This window comes from Malaclemys terrapin, chromosome 1, assembly GCF_027887155.1.
Source record: "Malaclemys terrapin pileata isolate rMalTer1 chromosome 1, rMalTer1.hap1, whole genome shotgun sequence".
NCBI classification, from domain to species: domain Eukaryota; kingdom Metazoa; phylum Chordata; order Testudines; family Emydidae; genus Malaclemys; species Malaclemys terrapin.
The window spans coordinates 221,616,622-221,641,180 of record NC_071505.1 but is presented as its reverse complement, the minus strand read 5'-3'; the positions used below and the strand labels follow the sequence as shown (position 1 = coordinate 221,641,180).

Below are 24,559 nucleotides of genomic sequence, written 5' to 3'. Positions count from 1 at the left end.
CTGTTACCATCTGGGAGTGGTCTTGAAGATGGCCCGGGGTTCCTGTTGCAATGCCACCACAAAGACAAAAGGAGTGGCACTGAGTCAACCAGTCGCTCCTGGGCTAGTATCCATATACCAAGCTACGTACTGGGGACCAATCATCTCTGGTATCCCACAGCAGATCCCCCTCATGTAGGTACGGGAAGATGAAGAGATCAGGCTCCCCAGTGGTATTGTGACCTGGATCACTGACACCAGAGCCATACATTGATGTCCAAGAAGTAGGGATACTGGAGAAACAATGGCACCTTGGCCTCTATCCAAAGCATCTTCATTGCTTCCTAACTAGGTGGTCATACCATCTCTAGCCCTGGTGACCCAGGACTTTAAAGTACTCCAAGATCTTCCAGCTCACATAGTGAGGACCCTGGACAGTGAAATGATGGTAATCCAAGAGAAATCTCACACACTCTTTAATTTCTTGATCACACTGTAAATGTGTTTCCTGTAAATGAAGGCATACTGGAACCAGGTAGGGGGCTCTGGCATACCCCAGCAACCATCCAGCCCACATGCAGACTGGTGGAGAAGCATTATCAGGTGCCTCCAAAAACCTTTGAGCACGTCTCTCCCCCACACTCCTCCAGTTCAGGATCAACTGGTAGTTGCAGCAGTGCAGGAAAAATTAAAATTTACAAAAGGCACATCCAAGGACAGAAACCCTGAAAAGCTTTTTGGGTGCCTGTGTGCACCTGTTTGGGTGCAAAGCCTACTCATTTGCCTCACTGCAAACTTGCTCCTGCTTGATACTTTAGTATGGTCCTTCTGAAACTTACGAAACCTCCGTGTGAACCTCTCTCAGAATGTTCCCTGGACTAACTCACTCGGAAGATGGTGTCTCTCCTGGCTATTTCAACAGAGAGTGAGCTGGCTTCAAGCACTTATGGCTGTGTCCCCTTATATGACCTTCCATAGTGACAAAATGGTGTTGAGACAACACCCAAAGTTTATTCTGATTTTCATCTAAACCAGCTGATCATCCTACTTGTCTTTGTCCTGAAATCACACTCTGCTCAAGGAGGAAAGAAAATACATATAGTTGACATTTTCATGACTTTAGTTTGCTCCTGTCAGTATGATAAAGCATTCAGACTGTAGCCTGATCTATTTATTGCATTTGCTGGACATTTGAAAGGTCCAGCCACTTCTTCTCAAAGAATATAAAAATGGATAACACAAAGTACCTCACTTGCCTGTCAACTTCTCCCACCAAACATCAAGTCTCAAACTCTGCCAGAGTGCAAGTAATATCCTCTGCCTGCTAAAGGATTTTGTCAATATCAGAGATTGATAAGGCAGTGACTTGGAATAACCCTCTGACATTTGTCAGGCACTATTCCTTGGTCTTAGCTGCTAGGCCAAATACCAACTTTGTGAGAGCAATACTACAATCCCTATTCAACTGATGCAATTGGAACTCCTCATTCCTACCATCCTGAGGGGTTACTGGTTGCCAGTCACCTAAAGTGGGATCCACACTGACACATGCTCTCCCCGGTCCTTCTTCTTTATCCTACACATGATTGTGGCTCTTTTGAGATGATGATGTCAGTGTGGATCCCACAACCTCCAGCCCTGCTTTTTGGGTTTTCAGCTACTCCAAGCTTTCAGTTACGAGGGAACTAAGGGAGAGTCTTGGCTCTCTTCCCTTTATGCCCTCACATGGGAGCATGAGAAGGCAGAGAGCATGTGTATAGCCCTGATGGACTCTGCTGTTTAAAAACAAACAAACTGATCTTGTGTGTGAGTCGCATGTGCACACACAAGAGTCTACAGTGACTACAGCATCTTGAAGAATTGTAGTTACTGTAAGGTAAATACACCTCTACCCCGATATAACGCTGTCCTCTGGAGCCAAAAAATCTTACTGCGTTATAAGTGAAACTGCATTATATTGAACTTGCTTTGATCCGCCGGAGTGCGCAGGCCCTCCCCCTCCCCCCGGAGCACTGCTTTACGGCGTTATATCCAAATTCATGTTATATCAGGGTAGAGGTGTAGTTGTTCTGTTAAACTTGCTTTCTTTCAGCTATATTTATGTGGCAAGTGATTTATTTAAATAGCAATTATTTAAGACAGATTTCTCCTACACATTTCCATCTTCTCTTTCTTAAATGTTAATTGTAACATTTTGTGACATAGTAACATGTTAACAATAGCAACATTATACATTTAAGTTCAGGATCAAATAGTGAAAATAGACTGGAAAGAAAAATACTTTTAAACAGGGTCTTATCTTTAATAATTAGCAATCATTGCAGTAGCATTTATGACAAATGAAAAGTAAATGAATTCATGTTTGACTGTTTTCTCAAGTGCATATGTCTCTTTTCCTCTAAAGTGAAAGGTATATTTGGCTATCCTTATTTCCAGGTTCACTATTTTAGTTCCCTCCTAATACCTATAATCTGTGAATAATTTTTACATGGTTTGCCCTCTGGTTTCAGAATATTTTAAAAAATCTATCACTGTAGTGCTAAGCTGTGCAAAAAGCATCTTACATTTTTTCTGCTGTTTTCTGCAACAACTACTTGAGAATTTGTTGTTGAAATAATCAATGAGCTGATAAATAAAACTAAGTTCCTTTATATATTAGAGTTGTAAGGAACTTCTTGAGTCTTTGTCCTTCCCTCCCTATAGTCCCAGAATAATATTAATAGATTTCTATAAAACCCTTATAAATTTCTTATCTATTTTTAGTGTGAATCTGAATTTCTGAAAATTACCCTGGTCTAATATATGTACTCCTGTAACAATGGCCAAAAAAACTTTGTTGGTCCCAGGGGTCAGTGGCAAAGTCCAATATCTATCAAACCACTAGTGGTATGTACTGTTGGAAAGCTGAGAAATAGCTTTTGGTTTTGGCCTTTTGGTTTCTGAGGTACTGGATGCCAAAGTCATACCTCTTGCTTTCTTCCCACTTATAGTCTAACATGGTTTTGGTTGCTGCTGTTGCAAACACTATAAGAGGCTGAAACTGATGCTTTATGACACATTTAAATCCCAGCTCTTGTGACGTGCAAGGTTGGCTGCTAAAATCATGTCACAATTGAAATGGGCGGGGGGGAGCAAGTTAATAGAATTTAATGTCATTTTAAAATAGGAAAGTCATCCAATTTATAAAAATATTTTATTTATTTTTCAAGACTTTCAGTAGTTCCACAAGACTTTAGTTCCACTAATTTTGATAACTTATTGCCTATCATCTTGCACAGGGCAATTTTTATATAAGTGGAGAAAATATTGGGGAAATAAGGTCTGATTTTTTTTAAACTGCTTTATTTGATTGGGGCTGTTGTAGTTCTTTTTCTACCCAGAAAAGGTAAACTGCGTATGACAGCAGCAGAATTGGATGCAAACAATTACTCAGACTTTGCTGGGAGAGTATCTATAGGAAAGGTACAAACACTAACTAATTTTGAAGTTTCTGGAACTATTGAGATGTGTTGCTGGCATTCCCGGGAATCAGAAGCCTAATAAAATACTGGAAAAATATTTGTAATAAACTGTTTCACATGTGCTTTAAGATCTAGAAACATTTTAGACCAGTAAAAATGTTTTCAGTATTTGTAAACATTTCTAAATATTGGTCTCTGACCAGTTAGAGCAGTTCTGGATCTGTGGAGAGCTGGTTTGTCGAACAATCTTCTTGTTTCCATCTGTCAAATCAGATTAAAAGACAGTTAAAAATACATAGACTTTTCTATGTATGCATTTGCTGTAAGTTCATCAAGGCTATGTGTTCATGAGCAGGGGAAGGTGAGATCTGTATGTTTACTGGTGGAAACAGAGGTGTCCATGAAACTCTTTCACTACTAAGTTGTGATCAACACCATGAAAAAGTTCATGAAATAATGGATTAGAGAATTTCAGTCCATGTATTGATAGCAATTGCACAACCTCTTTTGGCAAGTTACTGCATGGTTTATTCAGTGTTATAAAGTTCTTTCCACAATTGATCGAGACACACAGCAGAATGAAATGCTGAGCTGTCTTATAAAATGTCAGGCTACAACTTTATTAACAATGTGTAGAGAGGACTCTCCCCTCATCCTACTCCCCTGAAATACCAGGCATTTTATTGGGCCTAGTGCTAAGCTAAATGGCTTCACACAATAAACCCAGCAAATTAGAGTTAGCAGTCTCCAACCTAACCTCTTGGACTTGGCCCACTTCAGAATCCTTTTACTACCTCAGTCTGCAAAGGCTTCAGGTCTCCTCTTTTCTCTACACTCTAACAGGTCCACCAGCCATTTTCTGGGACTCTTAAGCATATTTACTTCTGGGAGCTGGCCCTTTTAGCCTTTTTATCCACATTAGACACTGGCTGCTAATTGCTAAAAAATTAGGTATTCCCTGTATTACTGCTTAACATTAACTATTCCTTTCCTTTTTCCTTTAAACCAGCAGGACTTCCATGGCAAAACCCAGACCTCCCTCCCCGGACACCTTGCTAATTTGGTGCAAAAGGAAAAAAATCCTTTCTAATCCCAAAACAGGCATTCTGATCAGAGCCACATCCGGGAATGGATGAGGGGGCATTAAAATTAAACATTTCTTGTTATCATTTAAGGACATTTATACTCATTTTTTCCTTGGAAGGTGATGGAAAAGAATTCTTTCCCAACTCTCCATTTAAAAAAAAAAAAACAATTACTTGCCATATAGACCATTATGTTCCCCTTCAGCATTGCATTAAACTGCACACATTAAGTACTCTTTTTCCTACAGTATGAAGAGACATTGTGTGTCACATCCTTGTGGGGGGATAATACATAAAATCCCACTGCAGTAACATTTAACTTTGAAAAGGGGAACTACACAAGAATGAGGACACTTGTTAGATGGAAATTAAAAGGAGCATAATAGAGGTTCAGATTAAATGTGTGCCCCAAATCAGAAAAGACAATAAGAAGACCAAAAGAATGCCACTGTGGCTAAACAGCAGAGTAATGGAGGCTGTAACAGGAAAAAGGCATCTTTAAAATTTGGAAGTCAACTCCTAATAAGGAAATAAGAAGGTACATGATCTCTGGAAGGTTGTGTGTGAAAGTATAATAAGGCAGGCCATGAAAGAAAGAATTTGGGAAGCAACTTGCTAAAGATGCAAAAACTAACAGTAAGAATTTCAGTACATCAGAATCCTGCCAAAAAGAGAGGGATGCCAATAGTCGACCAAGGTGTTAAAAGAGTAGTCAAGAAAGACAAGGCTATTGCAAAGAAACTAAATGAATTCTTTGCATCTGTCTTCATGCAGAGGATTTGGGGGAGATACCCACATCAGAGCAATCCTTTTTGGACAACAAATCTGAGGAACTGTCCCAGATTGAGGCATCAATAAAGGGAGGTTTTGGAATAAATTGATAAATTAAACAATAATAAACATTTAAACAAGCCTGCGTGGTAAATAACTGGAAGGGAGTTAATGTAGTGACGATTTTTAAAAAAGGCTCTGGAGATGATCCTGATTGTTACACTGGAATGGAAGGTAGCAGCTTTTAATCAACAGACAGTGCTGCTATATAGCAATTCAGGATAGATAGTGAATAACTTTAGGTACACACGAAATAACTTCCCAATTGGAATTCAGCCCAGATTGACTTTTGAAATCTTGTACCTTATAACAGAAAGAATATGTTGGTGTGCAAAATTATGTTGCATCTTGGAAAACCTCAGTTTACCAAAAGAGAGAAAACAAAGGTGTCTTTAAATTGAAACTCTGTCTTAAGAGAAGCTGTGATGAGATTATTAAAACACTCACTATTGAGGGGCTGTAACTCTGAGAGTGAGGAAATTTTTGAACTGTAAGCTTGCATGTGGTTACTGCATGCACTGAGTTGCAAGCAGACCTAATTTCATCAGTGATTGAGCTGGAAACTGATATTGATGTGGAACAATTTTTCCTAGTTTTCTGTTCTTAGAAGGGCTCTATTAAATTGAAATTTGTGATGTGATTTTATGTATTTGGTAGCAGATTGATTCACATTCTATTCAGGCCAAATTTTGTCCAGCTAAATAAATTCTTCTGTGTATTGCATATAAATACCATACACTTAATTAACAGCCAAAAATGACTTCTATCTGTAATCATGTTGAGGAGGTTGTAAATAAAATCTGTGTTACCATAGGGACATTAAATTTGTTACATTCCTATGAAAGTTCCTAAACTGCAAGAAAAATAAATGGAAACATCCATTAACTGTACTGTCAATTTTTAGACCTTACTGTTTAGAAGAAATCATTTTGGCTACAAACATTCCTGTGTTGTACTCAAAAATAATTACACTGAGTGAGTCTTGTAACACATGATTATCATATCCTACAAAGACATGTCTGGAAGTTGTATGTAGACAAATAAGCTTATTCCATCTTTGAAATAGAATGACTCAACTTTGGGAACCCAGAATGATGTGTAGACACACTTTGACAAGTATGTACTGTTTTTGGCCACAATCCCACAAAACAGTTAAGCACATGCTTAAGTGATTTGCTGAGTTGTGGCTTTGAAGTTTTAGAAACATGTTTGCACACACTATCATTTAACACATTGAAAACGTGAAAAATGTATTATAAAATACCATTGTTTTCCATCTGTTTAGCATTCTCTGGATTTTCAACTAATACCAAGTATGACCCATATCAGATTAAAGCAGAAATAGCAAGCCGTCGTGACAGAGTGAGTAATCTTTTTTTGATGTTGTGACTAAAACAGTGCTGTACACACCCACCCACCATTAGGCTTAGAAGTTGTATATGCATGCTTTCTAAAACTGCACATGTTTAAAGTGCCCTTCTACTCTTGAACAATTATTTAATAAAAATAGCAGTGTGGTTCCATCTTTACTATGTCTTACTGATTCCAAAGAATTTTTTTTCCTGTTTATAAGTGTAAAGAATTTTTTTTCTGAATGACTGACGCACCAACTCCACTTGTATTTTAAAAATAATTTTCTTTCTGTCTCGAGCATCACCACTAGTAGCAAATATTCTGCAAGTCAAATTCTGTCCCCCAGCAACACCTGTCCAAACCAGTTGTCATTAGATTTTGCTCTTGGGTTCCATAGGGTTCTATAGATGTAACTGAGGTCAGGATGTGGCTCTGTGTTGAGAACTCAGCGATAAGTTCAGTCGATGCACAAACCAGAATAGATTGTTTGCCCAGGGCTGCATTTATAAAAGAATAAAAAGTGACAAATGACCCCCCTCAGCCCCAACACATCCCCATATACTATGGTAAGCATATATAACTCTGAACACATGGACCACATCTGTTGTATAAGAAAGTACCATTTTTACTTAACCATTTTTAGGTTAGAACCATACTTTGAATATTGTCTTGTCTGAAGTAGTTACAGTGGTGGAGGGGAAAGTTATACTTATCTTTCCAAATCTGCTTGTCAGTGTTCCTAATGAACAGTAAAATTCTACATATTTAATGGAAGCTAGTTAGATGCCCACAACTAATAAAGCAGCTTTATAACTTAAGGCCCACCATATATCTAAACTGCATATTCCTTTTATTAATGGATAAAATGGGACTTAGCATGCCAGATGCTCAATTCATGAAATAAATAAAATACATATCTTTGAAGGGTGGTGTTCCTGTTTATGACTTCATGATTTAGTGACCACTTTTCACAGAAGTGGCTCTGGAAAATAAATTATGTTTACCACCCATCAAAGGCATGTATTCTCTTAGCATGCATTTACAACATACTGTATGTGGTAGAGCTAATGTTTAGAAAATGCAGCAAACCAAACAAGGAAATATAGCAAGTTAAAATTTCACTCAATTTCTCTAAACAAGGCTTAAAGAAAATAAGTGACTTTTCTATTTGCATATGGATTACCAGTCTGTCTCCCCCCCCCATAGTCCAATAATAAAGTGACCATGAAATACACCTTTTTACTTCTGTACATAGGGTGAACCTCTGTGTTATGCATGCTCATGTATATTGAATTAATATAAAGAGTTAAGTATACTATAACACCATTGAATATATAAACATGGAAAATATTAATGATCTATTTTCTTATTTTAGCTGAGTCTATTTTATTAGGCTTGTACTAGATAATCCAAGAAGTCACTATATACTGCCTGTTTTGTTATGATGATGTAGTGATTTCTGTTTTTGCGGGGCATGGGGGAGACATTGTGTTAAGCATTTTATTACATAGTGATTTACATATGTCTTATCAGTGTTTCGGATACATTGTAGAAAATCTACTAAATCTCTGGGAGACTCAGTTTATGTTTTCTGTTTATGAAGCTCACATTTTCATTTTTTTCTGTGGCAGGAAGTTGACGGCATCATTTATTGAAATGCATATACAAACAAAGGAGTGCCTGTCCCAAAACATATGTGACTTTTTAACCAAAAATATAAAACATCCATATGGAACCAGACATAATTCTGTGTATCTGTTACAATAAGCATCAATTAAGGAGCAATTTTATTAAAATAGTGAAACCTGGTAGTAAACGTCACTGCAGACACACACCAAATTTTGGGGAGATTATAATGAACAGCTGCTTATTATTAAATTAAATAAACGATCTGCCAGGCAACTTTCACTGTTTACTGCTGCTGAAGAGTCACTTTGTACTTGTCTTTTATAATACAGAAATAAAAATGGGCAGATGAATCATCACAATCTCTAGTGACTTTAAACGAACATTCTTCCCATTGAAAAAGTACTGAACCTCTTCCCCTTTCTGGCTGTTTGAGCTGGCTGTTTGCAATATAGTTGAGCAGGTCTTTGGGTGACTGTCTACTACAGAGTTAGATGGGAAATCATTGTTCCAGGGGAGACAGGAAATTGGAAATCACATGCGGACAGAGACTTGTTGGCTATTAGAACAAGTGATAGCAGATAGCATAGTAGAAGATTATACAAAGAAACAGCTACCTTGTACGTTTGGCAATGTTGTTACTTTGTGACCATTGTTGGGTAGATTTTTATTAATATTTCTCTAAAGCATTTGTTGATTTTGTTTTACTGTAGATTAAAAACCAGATTATCACTTTTCACTTTGAAAATACTAGACTTTGAACAATGCACAGTAATTTTAAATTCTTGAAAGAGCAATTATTTTCAGTATTATTTGAAAGAATAATAATAGTTACTCAGTGATTTGCTGCCGTAACATATTTTTGCTTAAAAAATATTTTGTTTTAAGCTTTCTAGACTAAAACGAGAGTTGGCACATATGAAGGAAGAACTGCAGTATAAAGAAAAAGGAGTGGAAACACTACAAGAGTGAGTTGGCAGGTTTTGGGAGGGGGGAATTTTTCTTTCTCTTCTTCCTGTTGGCTTACTTTCTTGTTACTTAACTGGAAGTGTTGCAAAACTTTATTTAATGCAGACTCCTGCTGCAAGTTTTTATTTTTGAATTGTTTTTTCTTTTTTCTTTCTTTATTTTTTTTAACAATTGTCCCTACTTAGACAGCCATGGATGGTGCTAACAATGTGCTCTCATTGATAATAAGGCAAACTGATGTAAGCAAGATTGGCTGGAATTATTTTGGATGATGATTCCATTGATTAATGTGCCAGCAAGTTTATGAAGAAACTGGCAAAATATGCAAAAATTGAGGAATGTTTGTATTTTAGGTCATAGAATTCCCTTTTGAGCTTAGTGTAGAGGTGGTGTTTGCTTACTATTGCAACTGACGGTTGTCCTTAATAATTTCTGACTTTTAGGCAGCAATCTAAAAACGTGTCTGACGAAGTGGGCATTCACCCACGAAAGCTTATGCTCCAATACATCTGTTGGTCTTAAAGGTGCCACAGGACTCCTTATTGCTTTATTCTAAAAACAGGCAGCTGCTTTCTTTTCCATTTGCTAAACAGGGTACTTAGTAAGTAACAACAAATACACATGAAAGATGCAGTTCATACTTAAAAGTTTAAGAGAAGAAAACTCTTGTCGGGCCAAAGTACTTAATTGGCAAATATTAACTAGTCATCCTCAAATGTCTTTTAAATTGATTACATCAGGTAACTGCAAGGCTAGTCAGAGGTATATGATAGAAGACCAATTATGAATATACTAAAGTAATGAAAAAGAGATAGTAACACATAAAGAAATGATTTAATATAGTGACAAGATCTTGGCTGTTTGAAGATGAGCAATAATTCAGAATGCTGTTGTATTCAAATGACAGGTAGCACATACACACACAAACATTTATGCCTTACGCAGTGACTTAGTATCTTTATCAATATTAACTTTTAAGACTAGATAAAACCTATTTCTGCGTTTCCCTTCTTTCCCATGACAACATGAGGTTAACTTAAAATGAGGATGACAAGGTTCTGATTTAAGGCTCTGTTCTGCTGTTTCTGTGACGGATTAATCACCTGCCTAGGAAGATCCAAGAACAAAGAAAGTGATTTGAAGGCAATTTCAAACCTTTCTCTTGTATGGTTTTGTGAAAAGAAAAGCCTGAGAAGTAGTTTTGAACCTAAATATTAATGTCCAAGATTTTAGTCTAAGTTAAATTGCTTACATCCAGGGGGGAAAAAATCAGTATTACTTTAGAATAGGATTTTGTGAATCTGATCAACTAATAGTTTTTTAGGTACCTTTGATCAGACAGTTTAAAAGTTAAGCACAGAACAGTCATGTCTGGAGTGCTTTGATGCTTGTTTGTCATTGACATTGAAGTCATGATATTGCTCCTGCTTTGTCTCATTTCTCATCTTTATTGTTTATTGAAGGCAGCCATATGTCTGTTAGGGTGTTGTTTGAAGTTGTGATGGAATTTTCTTCAAGAATTTCTCTAGAGCACTCTTGCTTTGCTGATCTCTGTCTGTTCTCCACAGTGACTTCTTGACTTATGAGCCAGGAGATTTGTGTTTTTTAAAAAGGCTGCTCTGGAAAGGCTTGTTTTTTGGATATATGTTTTGAATCATGTGTGAATCTGATATTTTGTTGTATCAGTCCATACAGAGAAAGTGCATTGTCACAACATAGACAGTCAAGTAGATCATCTCCCCCATCCTTTTTAAATGGAAAACTTGTTTTTTGCAGGTGATTTAAGCTCAGTCACCTTGTTAATTCCTCTTCTGCTGTAGAATTTCTTTAAAAACTTCAGTCTTCACCACTGCTCTCTGCCTTCTCGCTAGGCTGTGTCAAAACTATTTTATTAATTACATTTTCAGCTAATTACCAAGTATAAAATAGGAGGAGTGAAGTCTTAATTGTTTGGTTTGCAATCATGTGTTTCCTTTCATTTTTAAGTGTGACTTTAAGCAATGTTAGGAATCGTATTTTGAGCTTTGCATCTGGGTGAATGTTAGGTCTTTTAAAACCCTTTCATAGTTTCCAAACAGCAAAATATTATGAGCAGTTAGGGGCCTGAACCTATTACTACTGAAGTCAGTGTTAAAACTCCTGTTGACTTCAATGGGAGATCAGGCAGATTTTATTATAGGTGGGGCTGGTAGTGCTGCCTGTTAAGATTGATCAAGATTGTGTCAGGATTCTGCTAGCCTGGGTCACCTTAGTAAAAAGTTTGGGACCTACAGCCTTAGAATATTAGGTCAGCTTAGATTGACTGTATGACAGCCAATTATACTTGTAAACAGTATGATTGACAATGACCCTTTGTCTGAGAAAATAAAAACTCACTAGTCAGCCTCCAACCCTGCCCCAAGAACATGAATTAGCAGATACTTAACCTGTAGAAAATTCCACTTGAAGTTAAATATCTTTCTTTTCCCTAGATGTCTTGTAGATGTGAAGCAACAGGAGGGTAGAAGGGGGCCATCTGGCCTAATACTTGGATTGAATCCAAGTTCTTGATATTAATGTGACTTTGGGTTAAAGCCAAGTACTTTGTGTATCATATGAAATTCTTAGTGAGTTAAGGTCACTTTTCCTACTGTGGTTTGGTCTAATCTTGTCAGAATCTTAAACCAGTGCTGCCAGCTCCTAGCATTCAAAAATCATGAGTTAGGCCCAAAAGAATCATGAGATTTGTTTAAAGTAACACCTTTACATCCTCTCTGGTGTTTGAAATTTCAGGGTTCATGTTTCCCATCTTTTCTTTGCAACCAGGAGGTTAGTGACATGACTCCAGGAGCTCGGTCCTTCAGTAAAGACTCTCAATAAAATCACCAGAATTAGCAAAATTGATAACCTCATTGATAGCTTATTTACCAGGTAATAGGTTTCCTTTCCTTTCCTTTTTTTTTTTTTTTTTCTTCAATTTATTTTTTATTTAAGACAACAAGACTCCATTGAAAATGGAGTTTCATCAGATTAGTTTATGAAAGTGGGTGGTGGTAGCACATGCTATATGACGGGGCAAGAGACTTGTCTCTTCAGGCTATATATAAAGTTATTCTTATACATTAGTGTATTCAGTGTCATATTTTAGTATTTTCAATGTATTCAGCAAATTATCATTTTTATTATCATTTTTCTCCTTCCATATTGCAATTCAACAGCCTCTCTCCTTCAATAAAGTTTGAGTTTCTGCTAGCCAGCACTGAGTAGCTCAAGATTGTGTCAGGATTCTGCTAGCATGGAGTAGCTTAATGACATCTTTCTAGATAGGACATCAAAAGTAAATCTTTGTTAATTGATGCTGTGCAGCTAGTTGTCCTCCTTTTGTGGTGGCTGTCACGCTGTCTGGAGTGGCTCATGACCGTGAATGCCTACCGTAGGGCAGACATTGCAAACTGGTGGTATGTTCCATAATTAGATTTCACCAATGTAGTAACAAATGTGAGCTCCCAAAGTACTACAGTAGTCTTACATGGAGTCACAGCCAGTCCCCGTAGACACTCCAGTCTATTTTGCCACCCAGGCAAACTGGACTATGTGATAAGTGGTCATTTACAACAAAAAATCACAAAATATTCCGGTTGCACCGAGTCCAAAGAGACCAGTCACTCACCCAGGTTGATTTGCGCCCCAGATGTCACACTAAATACAACGCTGGCAGCCAGTTCTGTAGTAAACTATCTAAAAGTGTATTAGTTAAGAAAAAAGGAGTTGTTCAGAGGTTAAAGCAGGTGAAAATATATGTATAGATGAGTCAGTCTATAACTTTGAAAGGTAACAGAGATGTAGTAATCTGCCAGTTCACAAAAGTTTTTTAGGGCTACGCAGAGTAACTCTGGGGACCTTAGTCTTCTCTTTCAGTTAGAATCCAAACAGTGCAGAGATGAAGAATTTTTCCTTGTGTCCGTATTTATAGCTTCTTCTCACACAAACCAAGCTGACAGCAACAGTTCCCACACAGGCCCCTTCTTCTGAAGGGTGGGGAGGAACACACTTAACAAAGTCTTTGATCCTTGATCTCACACAATGGCTCATGTTTTGGTTGATGAACAGGATTTAACATCTTGTAAGAAACCATCATTTGCATTTTTTCTTGTTTGATGGGTTACTTAGTTATAAGGATATATACAATGCAGATGTTTGCTGTTATGTTCTGACTTGGAGTATAGTTGAGTGAGAACAATATATGCAGTATCCTACACGCATTTTATAAAACACTAACCACATTCTTATCATCTTAACATATACTATTTATTTTGATAATGCTAACACACAAATAAACAAGACTGGTTTCCAACTATGCACTTGTAAGTGTTCAGTGAGGCCTGGGGCTTTGGCATCAGCTGGCACCTGGTCTGCCAGCCTCACGGTGGCTATAAATCTTCTCTCTATGTTTATCTTATATCATTGTGCTAGAATATGAAAGATAATTTCCTGTGGTATGCTTGTTCCCTATCGTAAATACTTGTTCGCACTTTGATATTTTTGTCATAATTTGCATTCTATCTAAGCCAGAAATCCTTGTCCCTTTTTTTTAAATTTTATAATACTTTTGCTTTGACAATACTCTTGTCAACTTACCATAAAGAATATTTTTGAGCTCTTAGTATCTATAGTATTGTCAAGTAAATACAGTTTGTGAGTATTCTCACTTTGTATTACTGAATCTTTGTATTGAATTATGAGATATCTGCTGACAAATTTTCTTTATTAGCTGTGGCATATAGCCCATAACAGTATTCTTACTAGCTCTCCCCCTAAGCATGCTTTCTCCCCCTAAACACGCTTTCTTTTACACTACTGTAGGCATAGAAGTTGAGATTAACATTAACTTCAGTGAGTGGCTGGCTAAATCCCCCAGTCAGCTTTGAAATCTGAATCTGCGTGTTTATTCTAGAAAGTTCTGTAGGGACTCTGGTCTTATTTTTAATTGGTATCTCCAGAAGAGTGGTGAGGATGAGGTAATGGGAGAGGGTTTGTAGGTGTTGGTCTGTCAATGATTACTGATAACAAGTTATAATCAGCCAACTGTTGACATAGTGATTTAGTGGTTGAGTAGCAGAACCCATCAGAGATATCTGGACCTGCACTAGGTCCGTCAGCCCCCTAACAGATCTTCCCCCTGAAAGAAGCTGACCTTAACCTGGAGCAAGAAGTGGTCTGGCTATGTTAAAGATATTATCTTCACACCCCCAACTCCGAGACCAAAGATAAAATCCAGAGTGTGTGCTGCTATTAATTGAGTTGGAAATTTTGTGGGACAGTCCTGTGATTTCAAGCTGGCCATGAGATCCCATTTTGATGTGAATACTGAAATCCAGCAGAAAGAATAAGTATTGATTATTCCTAGTTAGGCTGGATACCAATCAGAACTTTTTGACAATAAAACCTGAGACTTTACAAATGTCTCCCAAGGACAATTGTGAGAGTCCCATCACTAGTCACTTTTAAAACAAGACTGAACAAAGTCCTAGGACAGGGGTCGGCAACCTTTGGCACGCAGCTCGCCAGGGTAAGCCCCTGGCGGGCCAGGCCGGTTTGTTTGTTGCCGACCCCTGTCCTAGGAAATATGCTGTAAAGAGCAAGGATGGTGATTAATCGGAGATGGTTCAGAGACAAGCCACAAGAATGATTATAGTACAGTATTAGAAAACACGCCTTATAGTGGTAGACTCAAGAAGCTCTGTCTACTTAACTTAACAAAGAGAAGGTTAAGGGGTGACTTGATCTCAGTCTAGAATTACCAACATGGGGAACAGATATTTGATAATGGGCTCTTCAGTCTAGCAGACAAAGGTATAACAAGATCCAGTGACTGAAAGTTAGACAAATTCATACTGGAAATAAGGTGTAAATTTTTAACAGTGATGGTAATGAACTATTGGAACCAGTTACCAATGGTTGTGGTGGATTCTCTATCACTGACCATTTTAAAATCAAGATTGGATGTTCCTTTAAAAGAGATGCTCTAGATCAAAAGGAATTATTTTGGGGGAGTTCTATGGATTATGTTATACAGGAGGTCAGACTTGATGATCACAATGGCCCCTTCTGGCCTTGGAATCTATGAATGGGGGGAGGGATAGCTGAGTGGTTTGAGCATTGGCTTGCTAAACCCAGGGTCGGGAGTTCAATCCTTGAGGGGGCCATTTAGGGATTTGGGGCAAAAATCTGTCTGGGGATTGGCCCTGCTTTGAGCAGGGGGTTGGACTAGATGACCTCTCTTCCAACCCTGATATTCTGTGAATCAATGCTGCATTGGCAGGGAATTGGAGCAGCTTACACTAAGGGGTCTATTTCAACTTGACCATCTGTGATACTACTTTGTAAGTTAATTTTATTTTTATTACATAAAACTGCCTTAAGAGTGTATGTTTATGTTGCATGAACTGTGAACTCCGATTCCGGAGGTTAAAAACAGGAAACTTGTCAGTTCTGGGGAAGCTGAGTTGGGCCAACTGCATTGCCTTTTTAGTTTCCTGGTTTATAGTCAGATAACTTTAGAATGTTATAAATACTTGGTGTTTGTTAATTCAAAGTAAATATACCATTTTATTCATAGAAATGAAGTGGCATATTAGCAACCAATACTTTCGGAACCTTTGCATAATTAGTTAACTTTTAAATTTCTCTGAATTTTTGCCAACAGGATTGATCGTAAGATGTCAAGTGCTCATACAAATTATAAACTGGATGAAGCCCAGGCCATAATGAATGAGCTCCGAACCATAAAAAAAGCTATTTGTATGGGTGAGAAAGAAAGGCAGGACCTTATGCAGGTAAGAAACTTTCTACTGGATGGATAGTTGCAAAAATGTAGCTTCCCCTGGTCTCTGATGTTTTCCCTTGTTTGTAGGTGCATACGCATTGCTAAACTGAATCAGACTAGTGGTCTGATATTCTGTCTGACATTGATCAGAAGTAGAGGAGAGGTGCAAAACATATATCTTAAGCAGGTTACTGCATAAACTGTCCATCTGGAAAGTTTCTTCCTAATCCCTATCAGTTAGTGGTTGGCCTATGTCCTGAGCCTGATAGTTCATATCCCTGAATCTTTTATACCCTAGATAGTATAACTAAATCATATAAATGTCTCATCTTTATTTGAATCCATTTAAACTCTTGACGTCATGGATACCTTGAGTTCCACAGAGTAATTATGTTACATAAGAAAATATATTCTTTGATCAGTTTTACATTACTTGTCTTTAATTTCATTTTGTGTTCTCTTGTTGTTTGTATAATGAAACAGGGTAAAGAAAGGAATGTGCTAATCCACTTATTATTTTATATATCTCTATGCCATGTTTCCTCCTAGCTTCTTTAAACTATGAAGTGTTTATTTTATTAGCTTATCCTCATTTAGAATCTATCCAGGCCTCTAATAATATTTTTGCCTCTCTTGACCATTGCAGTTTGTGGTATGGCCTTTTAAAAATTCAATGATCCACCTTTTTGGCTTCAAGAGCCAGCGGAGGAATGCCAGTATTCTGATGTACTCGTCCAGATAACTGGAATGTAATCGCATATGATTGCATGAAGCCTCTTCATCCCTATCTCACTACCATTAGGCATTAACCTCCCCCTTTCCTTTTTTTAAGTCTCAACTTCATACCATACGTTAGCTTTATACACCTTATTAAAAAAAAACAGAGAGCCTGTGGGCTTGGAAAGATGACAAGGATAGTTCTGTTAAATCAGCTCTGCTGTATGTGAAAGGCAATATCTTGGCTGCTAACTTTTAGGAGCCTAGTAAATTAACATAGCCTTTCAAATGTATCTTTCATCTCTCTCTGCAGTAGTTTCATCATGTTTTGTTAGCTTTTTTTTTATTAATTATCTGGGTATCTTGTAATCTGCTTATATTATGTTCCCATAGTTTAAAAGTTGTTCAGTCTCTGAAGCATTACCCAACGGTCAGCTGATGGACTACAAAACATTGTCTAAGTAGGCAGAACAGTGAAGTCACTATTCAAAATTTCAGCCTTGGCAACTTTCAGTATATTTGCTATTTTGTGTTGGCCAACTTTTAAAATGGTTTTCAGCCTTCCATATGCCATGGCTAGTGAGAATGATTAGAAAAGCAATTCTTCCTGGATTCCATAATGCACATTTGGGGAAAGTAACTGGCAGTTTAAAGACTTGTGTGTGAGAAATCTTGGATCAGCTCAACTACTGGCCTTGTTTTAACTCTCCCACTAGACTGTTTTTTTTTATTCTTATGTCTTAACCCAGCAACACAATGTCCACCTGACAGACTGAGAAGTCTTGAGAATTGCACCTTTAAAACAAACTTTAAGAGTGATAGCAGTGGCCTGAAAAATACTATTAAGTAATTACAAATCTAGTATCAAGTTAAATACCATGGACTGATATGGGTCCTCTGGCAAGCCTGGAATAGAAGTCATATAGAACAAATGAGAAATTTAGGATGATATTGGTCATTGGTTTTAGATCCGTTTTACTGATGAGAATTGAAGTTGTCACAATTGTATATTGCTTCCAGTGCATTTTATGGTGCAATAGTCTTTAATATTAATTTGTTTCAAAATTAGTAGTTACATATTTTAATCAATGTCAACATACTTTACAATCCTGACCCAATTTTAAGATTTAACAAAATAACAATATTTCAAAATATGAGTATCTCAGTTATGTAGAACCAGTATGAAGTCTGTTTAAAATTTTCCATATTACTCGTACATTTTAAAATCCTTGCTTAGCAGGCAAAGGAAAAAAACTCTCTCACAATAAACACATTTTGGAAAAAGCAGTGGTTATGGAGGAGTTGGGAGTTTTATGTGTAAACACTTTGTAAATTATTCCAGAAAAAGGAAATAGAAAACTTCATAACTACCTCTTAATCTAAATCTGTAAGGTGTAGGCAGTGGATCTAAACATAGCAGAGGTGACTCAGTCTTGTGTAGGTGCTCAGAAAACTGTGGCTGTTGTAGAAATATGATAATTGGATGAGGATATGTGGGAGAGAAGTCTGAGGCAAGGAAGGAAGAGGTGGACAGGTTTAAACTGGGTGCTGTGGTTAGAAATAATGCCATATATGTGGTGTTATTGCTTCAAAAAGATGAGGGAATGTTTATAAAAGTTTGTGTGCATGGTTAGACTTCTGAGAGCTGCTCTTTCCCCATGCCTCCCAAGTATATATTTATATTGATTTTGTTGTCTGCTCCAATGTGTGTTTTCTTTTTTAATTTTAACATCCATCGACAGCCCTGGGGAGATTTTCTTTTTTTTTTTTACTGGGTTGGGAGATTGAGTAGGAAATATTGAAGTGGAAGAGTTGTTTCTATCTAACATGAAGTACATGTTGCGCCAAAATTGTATCTGATAGTGTGTGTATTTGATATAGTGTCCCCAGGATAGAGCTATGAAGTGATGAAGTGGGAGAAGTTTCAGGCAGAAGACCCCCATTGCCTTACACCCAGCCAGGGGCGGCTCTATGTATTTTGCCGCCCCAAGCACGGCAGTCAGGCAGCCTTCGGCAACATGCCTGCAGGAGGTCCACTGGTAACACGGATTTGTACCCGCCGCCAAATTGCCACCGAAACCGCGGGACCGGCAAACTTCCCGCAGGCATGCCGCCAAAGGCAGCCTGACTGCCACCCTCACGGCGACCGGCAGGCCGCCCTCCTCAGTGCACTGGTGCCTGGAGCCGTCCTTGCACCCAGCACACCTACGTTTCCCCTATACCTCGTGGAGATGAATGGCTTTGAGCAGGGCAGTACAGATGAAAGTGGGACCACACCATGTGGTAGAGCATGTATGGAAATCTCCTCTGTTAGCTTTCAGGAAGGGCTTTTTTCTTGCTTCTGTAATTGTCCAATTGTAAGCAAGGGGGAGATGCCAGTAGTACCATGCTGTCTGCAGTTCTTTGTGAGCTACGGTTTGAGAATCACTGAGCTATATTATGTCCTTTTTTCTTAATTAATTGGGTGTGCCTAATAACTACAGGTTGTTGCAAATTAGCAATCCCCATAGGAACCTAAAATCAGCAAACTGTTTCACTGGCATTGAGCCTCTGTAGTTTAGAATCAGTTTAGTTCTTTGTTAGGTAACAGTCTTCTACCTGATGCTGGTCAGTATGGTTATAGTAGGTTAACTTAATTTTTGATGGGATTTGTTAGTGAGAGTTATCTCTTTTTGGGAATGTGTGGGAGAAGTTTATTTAAATATGTTATGTTTAAATTTTTCACAGTGGAGGATGCCAGTGGTCTCTCTCGTGCATGCCAGACTGTGTGGTTTTTGTTTTAATTGTGGCAAAAGAAAAAAAAATATTTTGAAAATATTTGGTTGCAGGAGAGGGTGAATAATCAAAAAGTCAAATCATGAAATTAAAAGTTGGCTATTAATCTTGAAGAGAAACTCTGCTTAATGGGAACTAAAAAAACCCCCAAATCCTGTTGTCTAAGCTTGTATAAATATCATGATATTGGCTTTCTTCTTTTAATTAACATTTCATTTAACAAATTGAAAACTTGCCTTCCATCTGGCAGTTGCTATTTTGCATGATTGTGTCTTACCTGCCCTTTTCCCTCTGTGCTGTTCTGTACCCGCAATCCAAGTGGGCTGGGAGTTGGAAGAACTTTTATTTAATTAAAAAAAAGCACTGTCTTTTACTTTGTTTTATAAGGCCTAATTTAATCTGAAAAATTTGAAGGAAGCTAGAAATTTAACTCTTTGATTTGGTTAAAAGTTTTTTCAAGTTGTTGCTCTTTTCCATCTACTTCAAAGAGTTAAGGAATCCTGTTATGTTCGTTAGGGCCAACATGTATGCCACTTAGTTTCCAACTGTGATTGTGAGTTGGGAGGGAAGAAAAAAACTAATATATTTCCGTGGGTCATTACTTTTGATATAATTGGGAAAACATGACTGAGGAATGATTCAAAAGATATAGACATTTATAATGTACAGTTTTTTAACACACTAGTTACAAACCTGCTAAAAACACTGGCCCATTGGCACTCTGGATAGTACAGCTCACTGGGATCATAAACCTAGAGGGAAGGCCATAGGAATTAGAAAGGATCTTGGTTTGGGCAGCAATGAAAGACCATGCTGAAACAGTCAACTTCTGTAAATCACCTTTGTCCGGATTTTCCTCGTCCATCCCTCCACGAATGCCAGTCAACGCCACCCATTCCATTTTGTAGCAAGCACGTTCTTTTCATTTCTGGCCAAAGAGTTTTATCATGGGATCGGCCCAGCGCGTTTTCCAAGTACTTCGCGCAATCCAAGTGGAAAAACCTCTCTGGCTGCATGGACCTTACGATTGTAGAATCCAAGGGTGAAATTAACTGTGATTAAAATTGAAGCAATGGGTGATATTTTTTTCAAGATGGGTGGGGGATTAGTCACTGAGGAGTGTCGTGTGTTTGAGGCAGGGGCAGGTAAGACGTGGCCTTCTCTGCTGTCTGTCCTGGAAGATGGCAGCTGCTGTGTGTAAAGTCAGAGCTATTCACAGCTCTGAAAACTGAAACTTTGACAGATATTTCTTAACTATTTGTTGTTCTTGGATTTAAACTACATTCATTTTAATATACACATACATACAATATACAATCGTTGGGGGTTTTTTGGAAATGGAGTTTTCAAAACAAAGTTCCCATTTCACAGAATGAAATGATAAATTTGACTTTCTTACAGGTAGCTTTTTTAATAAACGTCCTGTTATATCCCAATAATAGAAAAAGTAGTGGGCGGAGTATCATTCTACTATTTTTTTTAAATTAGATTCTACTAGATCACTTTTTTAAATGTTCTTTTTTAGAGCCTGGCGAAGCTAACGGATGGATTCAGGAATAGCTGTTGTATTACAGATTCCCTGCAAGGTCTCCAGCACAATTCTAGTTCACTCCGTGATTCCTGTTTACCTCAACAACACTGTGATGCTTGTTCTCAAACTGACATCACTGGAGAGGTATGTGTTCCAATGTGAGATGTTTGCTGTGGAAAATAAGCAGCTTTTGTGTTAGTCACATGAGTATGGTTCGTTTTCCATTTTAATTCAAAGATGGATGCTTGGAAGAAAATACTCTTTTTGTTTTTTTTTCTCCATTTTTAAAAGAATCCATTTTGGCTTAATAGTGTGCAAATAATGTTCACTAGTTATATGCTTTGTGATTCTAATTCACAAACATGCGAAAGGCCTTTGTGAAATGTGTTTACAAAGGAATCTGCTTCTCAGTTCCATCAGTCTGGGCTGAAGTGATCACTTTCTAACCATCTCCATGACTAATGGGCAGATGGCAAAGTAGACCCTGAATAATAGTTCCCCACAGGAGTGTTCACAAGCCTCCCAGTCTGTGGTTTTGCCTTTTTATAGTGCAATTGTTGCCAGCTGTTTGCACCAAGCATCAAACTTTTACTGGTATTACAGCTATGCTGGAGGGAAAAAAAATAAAGGGTTGTAAGTGCCCAGTTTTACATTTGCCTCAAGGATCTGTTACCCTCTGAGCTGTCGTGTTTTTTTTACCACACTGGTTTCGTCTTTACATATGGATTAAAAGATTCAAGAGCTAAGTTGATCTCTACTGCTTTCTTCCAAAATAGAGGGAAATTTACAATTTAAATTAGGGCTCTAATATTTTTCTTTATAAGAAATCCACTTCCTTCTTGATCTGGTCGGTCAGGCCTTCGCTGTCATTTCCTTCAAGCCCTTCTTTAAATCATGTTCAAGAAAAGTATAAGAGGACCACACTTAAACAACCCAATGAGAATTACACTGTTGTGTGCATGCTGGTTAAATGGTTACCATGCACTGTTACTTTGGTCATTTGAATTAGGTTTTCATGGGCAAAAAGTAAGCAACTGCTTCTGAGGAAATTTGAAGTGGAGTTGAGAGCCCATTCACAGTGCGATAGTATAAGAATTTGAATGTTACTTCAGATACAAAGCTTGTTATAATTCAAGAGCTTTAAGTTAACCGCTTTTTCTGAGTGTTGTATACCATGCATTTTTCTTTGGTCTGTTTTCCCTCTAGTCCCTTTCATCCATGAGCGATGAGTGAGTAGAAAGGGATTTTTTTATAAATATGATGTGTAATTGTGATCTTTGGAGAGTTTGAGGGAACTGATCTGGCACTAAACTTTTCCCACGTGGTCCAAAGTGAGAGTCATGTGGTACAATTGGAGAGTCATTTGTTGAAACTGGTGGTGGATCAGATTGCAGTTATCCTAGTTTACCAAAAGGATAATAGCCATGTTCTCTGCTTCAGAATGCACACTGAATACCATCCAAGACAAACCAACTATGGTATATTTTGAAGACTCTGTTTGTATAGTATACATTTGGTTAGAAAAATATAAATGTATAACTGCATAGGGATAACCCTTGCACTCCTGAATTTGAAAAATATTCTGCAGTGGGGGAATTAGTATCAGCTGGTGGTTGTGAGTGGGGAATTGGTGGATTGTGTTACCTGTGCCTGAAGGTACATAGAGTAGGACAGGCAACTGACAAGGGACTAGAAGCTCAGTGATCTGGTATGGGGATCCAGAGAAGTTATAGCTATTAAGCTATATGTGGCTGGGGAGGAACTAAAGCTGCATGTGATGGAGCATATTGCCCAAGGAGGGTTTGCAGAAGAGAGCTCGCTTTGCTACAGTAAGAATTGCAGCATGGCAACAGTGCTGCAACCTTTTGATTCAAGAAGCAGTTGTAGCATATTGGAATAAAACTGTTTAATCTGTTGTTTGTTTCTAGATAAATTTAAGGTAAAGAGCCATGGATTCCAGGGACTAAAATACTGAGTAATGCTTCAGCGTATAGGGAACATCTTTCTTTTTGCTTTGGAAGCAAAACCCAATGACTTTGCACTGAATTTTCCCATAAAATAAGAATGCTATTGTAATAAGCAATTAAATATTGCACTCGTTTGATACATCCTATTCTTTACATTTTGAGCTCTTAGGAAGGTCTTGACAATGCATAATTAAGTGTTACTAACTCGTTTAATTTCCAGAAAGCCCTCTCAGTAAACAGCCTAACTTTACACTTACTGCACCTTTAGGTAATTTATTAATAACCCAATTTCATATCTTAAGAATCCAAACTATCTCTTGCAGACACATTTTTATTTAAACATTGACAGTTTTTTGGTAAGCTTGGGTAGGGAGAATAAATTTTATTTATATTCTTTTAACAATGTTTATTACTAATGTGTTGTGTTTCTCCACCTTTCCTTTTCTTCCTGGTCCTCAACGCCAAAAAAAAAAAAAAAAAAAAAGTTTTGCTTTGATGATAAAACGAGACTTGTGGACAAAGTAAGACTGAGCTGGCAATATGAAGAGGCCAAAAAGAGGTAAGTAAACGTAAGCCTGTTTTCTGTTCTTTGTGACTGAAGCTTTGGAAATAGATTTGAAACCAAGCAATGATATCACTTTCAGTGTACCTCCTGAAAGATAGATTAACTGTATTTGCTAGTGCTTAGTGCAGAGGTAGTTGAGGTTTACTGCAACATAACATTATCAGTAAGATTACAATATTTGTTTTCAGGGGAAAATCCACGTATCAGACATATCAGAAGCCCCATATACACACAAAGTTGCACTAGTTTAAAACTGTGGTTTTAAAGTGGCTTTGTTAAACCGTCGCAAAACCCTGTGTGGACACTCTTAAATTAATTTAAATCCAGTTTATATCTGTTTAGCTCGTGTTGGTAAATTTACAGGGCAAGCTAAACCAATATAACCAGTTTTAAGTCAATATAAGTATGACTGCATAAAGGTTTGCACTAGTTTAGCTAAATCAGTGTAGATAAGGCTTAAAACTCAAAACAAGCAAGTGAAAACAAAACTTTCTTAACTGAGCAGCAGTGCTTTAAAACTTTTAATATGTTTAATTAACAAAGGGTGTTTTTTATTTTTAAAAACAAAATGTTTGAAAATTGGTTCATCCTTCACTAATTCCTTTGGTCATATCTGCCTACCTAGTGATTTGACTTAGCTTTTTTTTGCTAGTGTATCAATCCTGCAGAACCAACATAGCTCTGTAAAAGTAAATTGGACACTTTTCTGGTTTACGCATCAAGAAAATTGTTAACTAATTTCTGTTTGCAGCGCTACTTAGCAGCTCCATTCTCCTCAAATTATGTGCTCAGTTACACCTGTGCAATTCCATTGAAGGTGATAGGATATCACTAGCATAAATGGTAATTTAAGGACAATAAGATTGCATCCCTGTAAATGTGTTTTTTATAGGCA

At 37.6% G+C, this 24,559-nt stretch overlaps 1 protein-coding gene across 3 annotated transcripts in view; it reads left to right on the top strand.

Moving 5' to 3' along the window:
• WWC3 (WWC family member 3) overlaps positions 1-24,559 on the top strand; it is a 144,195-nt gene that overhangs the window by 54,788 nt on the left and 64,848 nt on the right. For all 3 annotated transcript variants that reach the window (XM_054007975.1, XM_054007974.1, XM_054007970.1), the window contains exons 4-8: positions 6,642-6,718; positions 9,224-9,303; positions 15,990-16,119; positions 21,127-21,276; positions 23,585-23,658. In XM_054007975.1, the coding sequence (XP_053863950.1) occupies positions 6,642-6,718; positions 9,224-9,303; positions 15,990-16,119; positions 21,127-21,276; positions 23,585-23,658 (511 nt within the window). The remainder of the gene's footprint in view (positions 1-6,641; positions 6,719-9,223; positions 9,304-15,989; positions 16,120-21,126; positions 21,277-23,584; positions 23,659-24,559) is intronic.